The sequence below is a fragment of the Cebidichthys violaceus genome, unplaced genomic scaffold (genome assembly GCF_023349555.1).
Source record: "Cebidichthys violaceus isolate CVI_PGR_0920_01 unplaced genomic scaffold, fCebVio1.0.p SCAF_16, whole genome shotgun sequence".
Classification (NCBI taxonomy): domain Eukaryota; kingdom Metazoa; phylum Chordata; class Actinopteri; order Perciformes; family Stichaeidae; genus Cebidichthys; species Cebidichthys violaceus.
This window is the reverse complement of record NW_027176329.1, coordinates 2,784,210-2,790,569: the sequence shown is the minus strand read 5'-3', so window position 1 is coordinate 2,790,569 and position 6,360 is coordinate 2,784,210. Positions and strand designations below refer to the sequence as shown.

The window sequence follows — 6,360 nt, the reverse complement described above, 5'->3', positions numbered from 1 at the left end:
CCACCCAACGTCCGTGTTGGAGCCTCGCTAACGCTCTCGTGGCCGAATGGGAGCAAAACCCTGCATTCAGGCAAATGCTGTTATACTAACTCATGTATCTATCTATTGACCAGGCTGAACCATAGAGACATCATTCAAAACTAAAATCCAGTTTGTCTGTTGCTAAACACTGCCATTGAAATTCCACACTCAATTATCAATTGCCTGCACCCAGAATGCACCTGTGAAAACACCTGTAAGCAATAAGATTTCTTAAAAATGAGAGCTTCAACACTATGAATAGGATTCAGGTTTGCTCTTCGTTGTGCACAACAATGGAGGCCAGTTTTGGCGAAAGGGAGTCAGAGGACTGTAAATATAATGTACCGTATTTGGTTTACGGTACAATACAGTAGTATGTTCACGTCACCTTCAGTTAAGGGGAGAGACCACAGGTGAATATTTTGAATGATAGATGTCGCCATGAAACTTCCCCAGTTGAGTACTTACATTAAGGAGATAATATTTTATATGTTCTGAAATGTTTGAATATGCAAATGAGGCATTATCTAATGGTAACTTTGGGTGAATTTTAGACCAAGAAATAAAACAAACACCTAGAAATTCATTGTGGGTGTTCTCTTTCCACTAGTCTGAAAGAAGTTATGTTACGGAAGCAAAGTAGCCCAAAAAGTAAGAAATGTAAGACTATTTAGAAAAATAGTGTTTTATTACATCAGTGCGCAGTCGGCATGTGGGAAGATTTATCTGGTGTTCGTGTGTAAAGTTTTAAGAAGAGTTTATATATTGCTTTAAAATAAGTATTTGCTTTTGAATGAGATTGAAGATGTTTTGCAATTTTCTTTAATGTTTTTGTGTGTTTTGTGTTTCTGCTTCTTCAGAAATTGCGTTTTAGCAATTACACAAATAAAGAACCCTAGGATATGTATAACTATTTCTATTGCTGCACAGATAAAAAGAAAGGAAAAGGGCAGTACTGTACTGCACCCACCCACCGAGACACCTGGGACAGTCGCAGCGCTTCACACGGGTTGCGGAGACTTTCCATTTACAGTGATAAAGGTGTGCTGTTGTGTTTGCACACTCTGATATATCATGTTGTGTATTAGCTCTTGCAGTACCTGGACTGTATAAAAACTGTCACTGGGTAACAGCTAGACAACCATTCTCTGTTAAGGCTTTCAGGTAAGAACACCATCAGCGATAGTATAAGTAATACAACCTACATGGATTATGTATTTTTGACAACATGCTATTTTTTTGGTTAATTTGACTTAACTTAATTTGGTTAATTTCCTCAGTGTGAGTTCTGTTTTCACTTCATCTCCCTCCTCATTGTCTTCACGCTCTCTGGTTACTCTAGGTCTGTTGCAGCCATGTTGGTCTTCTCTTGGTCTCTTGTGACCCTGCTGCTGGTGTCCTCTTCATGGGCCGAGGTAAAATATTCCCCGACATGACATGAAGACCTGCGCGTTGGCTCCAAACAGGCCAAACAGAAATGAATGTCATAAATGTGGTAAAAAAGAGGCACCCAAAAAACAAGTTCCAACACTGTATTTTATTTGAAATGTAATGTTTTCAGGCTGAAGCTACACCTCGGGAAAAAATCATCCAGAAGAAGGGAAATAGATAGAGAACCATGTTAAATATTTAATGTTTTATCAACTACTAGAAACAACCAGGCCCAAATAAAAAAGTAGATATTGGAAACAAACACAGACATGTCTTGGAGCCAAAAACATATAGACATAGTTATCCATAATAGTTTATTTACAATTTTTTTGTATTTTATCTAACTTTACTCGTATTACTTATTTATTTACACATGCAGTTTTATTCACTCTAAAAACAAAAAATATTGAGAGGTCAAATGGATATTAGGACCTTTATTTGAAAATTAAAAGCTAGAGTTTACCTTTCACAGATTTAAGTCTGACAATGAAATTGATTGAAGTTCAAGTATAAAGCTACAAAGAAAATGTGGAAAAATATGTGGAAATTTCCAGATGCATAGTGAAAACAAAACAAAAAGTCCAATCAGCTACTATAGGCCAAAAAATATGGAGCCTCAAAGTGTTCAATATATAAATAAGAAGTCATTGTTAAAGTCCATGTTATGAAATGTTATTTATAACTCTTATTTTGGATGATAATTATTTTTCTGCACATATATCTATATAATGCCATTATGACATAAAAAGTGACAAATACTAAATAAAAGCTGTTTATTACATATTTTATTACAATGAGCTGAGTTTCAATAATACATACAAATGATTATTTTCACTTGTATTTATCTACATAATTATTCACCTCTTAATTAGAAATATTCATAGAAATATAAATTTGTTGCATCAATCGAAACCTTCGGCATCAAAATATTTAAAAATGTCACACATGCTGGAGGATCCAGTATGATACAGATACATGATCCGTGTCTGTGAACGAGCTTCCATAACGTTTGGCTCTTCTTTTTTTCCATGTCGCTGTGGACGAGTACAGGACGGTAAGAATGAAATGAAAGCCCTTCTTCATCAGCTTTGAATAATATATATATATTATTGCAGGGAACGTGAAAGTGATTCTGACCCCAATAAGGTCTTATATTCAAAATGAGGATTGTGCAGTTCATACTGTGTCACATGTTGTGCAGATGTTGCTACCATTGAGGACGAGACATCCAGGGAGCTTTCTGTTAGTGAGCTGCTGGAGAGAGCCAACAGAGACCGCAGTGAGTAGAGCTTTTCCTGCCCTTAACTGTTTTGTTGTAGAGGCCATGTTATAGCGTGTAACGGCCAGTAAAACCTCAGTGGCCAAAATAGTACCGATCTGTCCGTCACAACAAAAGGTTAATTTACCCGCGGTGTATTTCCGACTCACGCCTTACATCCACGTCGGTCCTGCAGCCCCTGACTTGGACGAGCCCATCCTGATCGAAGGCGACATCGCTATCAAGTCTGAGGCCGACAGAAACGCCGACCCCTGCACCTCCAGAGGCTGCCTGTGGAGGAAGTGGACCGATGGAAAGGTCTACATCCCCTACTTCATCGCCAACCAATACTGTGAGCAGCGATTCTTTTATTTACATTCATTCTTTCTGACCTTACAGTCACTTCCCTATGAATGTTTTTATACAACCATGTGAGTTGACCGTGGCTAAGTAGAGAGCAGGGCCGCCTTTCAATCAGACGGTCGGTGGTTCGATCCCCGGCTACTGCTCTACTAGTCTCATGTCAATGTGTCCTTGAGCAAGACACTTAACCCCAAAAATGTCTCCCGTAGCTGTGCCTACAGTGTGTAGATAGATACTGAATTGTAAGTCGCTTTGGTTAAAAGCGTCTGCTAAATGACTGTATTGACATTTTGGGGACCAAAAAGGTTTTATTTCTCCATAAGGTCCTATAAGGGACACTTATAATAACAACCTGAGGCTGTCGGTGCATTGTGCAGTTTAATTACACAGCATAAATTATTACGTAAAGGTAAAGCTCTGCTGCTACGGATATTCTCGACCTGCCATATTTGCCCTGCCAGCCTCCCGAGAGAAGTCCATCATCACTCGCGGACTGGAGTCTTTCTCCTCGGTGTCCTGCATCCGCTTCAGACCCTACCAGAACGGAGACAACGAGTGGCTGAGCATTGAGTCCAGGGATGGGTAAGGGTCCGGCTGTCGGTTTTACAACTCAACATATTTTTTGTTCAACAAGGATTATACGTGGTAATATTCTCCTTGATTTCTCAAAACTGCTGTGTGTTTGTGCGTTGACAGCTGCTACTCCTTCGTGGGTCGTCAGGGCAGCGCTCAGACTGTGTCTCTGGCCCGTAGCGGATGCCTCTACCACGGCACCGTCCAGCACGAGCTGCTCCACGCCCTCGGCTTCAACCACGAGCAGACCCGCTCCGACAGGGACAACTACATCAGAGTGGAGTGGGCGAACATCATCGATGGTGAGACAGCTTCACCGTCTACTTCGTGACTTGTATTGTTTTTAGTCTTTCGAGTAGTCTTAGAGGCAGAGACGGTTTTCACACTCTGGGCAAATTACATCGCGAGCATCAAGCTATCCCCACAAAGTGGATGTTGTAACAAAGTGATTGTGCGCATAATTTACCGACTCTTAAAAGTGAATTTTGTTTGACGTTCTATAAAGTCTGTGTTTTTAAGAGCCCCCCCATCTAGTGGCCATAAGTAGAACTGCAGCTTAAAGCATACCAGTATTGGTAAGAGTGAGAGCTGATTATTACTTTTTACTTTTGGCTTAAAAACTGCTGCTTCTTTTTTTTTCTTTCACCCGTTGAGCTCATGTGTACAACTGAAATTCAGATCTTCTTACCTAACTTTAAAACGGTAAATGTCTGTGATTTCACACTTACGGTTTTCTCTCATCTTCGCAGGCATGTCGTACAACTTCAACAAGATTGCCACCCTGAACCAGGGAACTCCTTATGACTACGGCTCTGTCATGCAATATGAGAAGTATGGATGATTTCAAACATTTCCATTTTTCTTGTAACTGCATAGAAGTAGTTCCTGTCACTGTGAAGATGTTCTGACTTTTAGTTTCTTTGTGAGTTTCTCATTATTATCACATAATCAGCATGCGCTCCGATATGAGCTACTGCTACTGGTTGGCTTTAGGGAGGTCTAATGGCCTGAATAAGAGATTGTTTATCAAGGACTTTGGGGAAGTAGCACAACCAACGTGGATCTGCTTTTAAACATGACCACATGACACATCAAAGAACTAAAATCCCCAGTTGTATCAGGGATAGTTTCCATCAAACCCACTCCTAACCCGCTCTGCATTGTGGTATCTGTGACTCTCCAGGTACGCCTTCTCCAAGAACAACCGTCCCACCATGGTGCCCATTCCCAACAGCAACGTGGCCTTCGGCCAGGCCACCCAGATGAGCAACAATGACATCGTTAGGCTGAACAGGCTGTACCAGTGCTGTAAGTATACTGAGGCAAACGTACAAAAACACACAGTAAAAGTCAATTCACTGCAGTCCCTAAAAACAGAAAGAGGCCTTTGCTCCTTGGGATGCCCCTTTGGTAAATAAGGAAGGGGTGGCCTTACAATTTGAAGAAGCGATGTAGTGCCATAAGGACATGTTCTAAAAAGAAAACGTTCTAGCCGTTGCTGCTCCACCAAATGCAGCTGGTGCTCTTTATAGTCTTTATTTTTTATATTTTTCAGTCCCTGCTGCAGCAGCCTAGGTTTGAGTCTGGCCATTATGGGCCCCCTGCTGCATGTCATCCCCCCCCCATGTCATCTTACAAAAAACACACAAACAATACCTATACTACCATACTGTCTAGGATGCCAGAAAAAGTTATAGTATGTCCCAATTCATAAGATGTCAAATCCAGTATGCTGAAAAATACCAGGATGTCCTACTGCATCTGGTCACATTTTTTTTTTTGGAATGCTGCAAGCCAGCATGCTTTTCTGCCTATTCTGACCCACAATCCTTTGCGCAGCAGATATAGGAGCAAGGGGGTCAAAGTTCAAAGTGCAATGTTATGAGTATGTGCCAACTGAACGCATATTGCATGCAACAGTACAAACTTTGTGAGGGCAGCTGCAGTGTGTAATAACAAAAAGAAGGCATATGAGTATTGTTCTGAGACAAGACTAAATGTGGATCTATCCTTTATGTTCAAGTAGACATCTTTGGAATATTCACACACCAAGCATCTATCAATCAGGGTCCCCCCTTAATGACACGCTTTTTCATTCTACAGAAACTGCCTGTGACCTTTGCCCCGTCTCCCTGACGACATCACGAGCACGCCGGTGAAATGGATGAGGGTTTCGGGCAGACGGCAGTATCTGTTGTCCTGTAACAATAAACCTGCAGACCTCATAAGCATCAAACGATGATCGCTGCCTTGACTGTTTGATAATGGAATGGCAAAGAACATGGGCACTTTGTAGATTTAGGGGACATCAATGAGACACTTCACTCCCATTTTTATTTTCACATCACATAAAACAATCAATGTCAACAGTTTGTCTTCTGATCAGAAAATAAAGCGACTGCCACTCGTAGTATTACAATTCATTGCTATTCTTTTGATTTTGAGTCACAAAACATAATCTTGAAACAAATATTTTGGCATTTTGGAAAATTTGCTAATATTCATTTTCTGGCAGAATATCTGTAAAATATGAAGCAGCTGATTAGCTTAGCTTAGCACAAAGAGCTGACCTGGTTCTGGCTACCAGCACCTTTAAAGCTCACTAATGAACACAATGTCTTGTTTGTTTGATCAGTTGAACATAAGTGACTCTCTGCCAGAAAGCGAACAAGTGAACTTCCCAAAAGTGAATTAACTCATCAAATGTATTCACA

General features: G+C 40.7%; 1 protein-coding gene across 1 annotated transcript; it reads left to right on the top strand.

The window, feature by feature from the left end:
* The first annotated feature begins 1,088 nt into the window (after positions 1 to 1,088).
* LOC137872952 (hatching enzyme 1.2-like) lies at positions 1,089 to 5,886 on the top strand. Its single transcript, XM_068711492.1, has 9 exons — positions 1,089 to 1,185; positions 1,364 to 1,455; positions 2,654 to 2,731; positions 2,907 to 3,062; positions 3,535 to 3,655; positions 3,770 to 3,948; positions 4,396 to 4,477; positions 4,830 to 4,954; positions 5,750 to 5,886. Coding segments are annotated over exons 2-9 (822 nt in total). The 5' UTR covers positions 1,089 to 1,185; positions 1,364 to 1,376; the 3' UTR covers positions 5,752 to 5,886.
* The last annotated feature ends 474 nt before the right edge of the window (positions 5,887 to 6,360 follow it).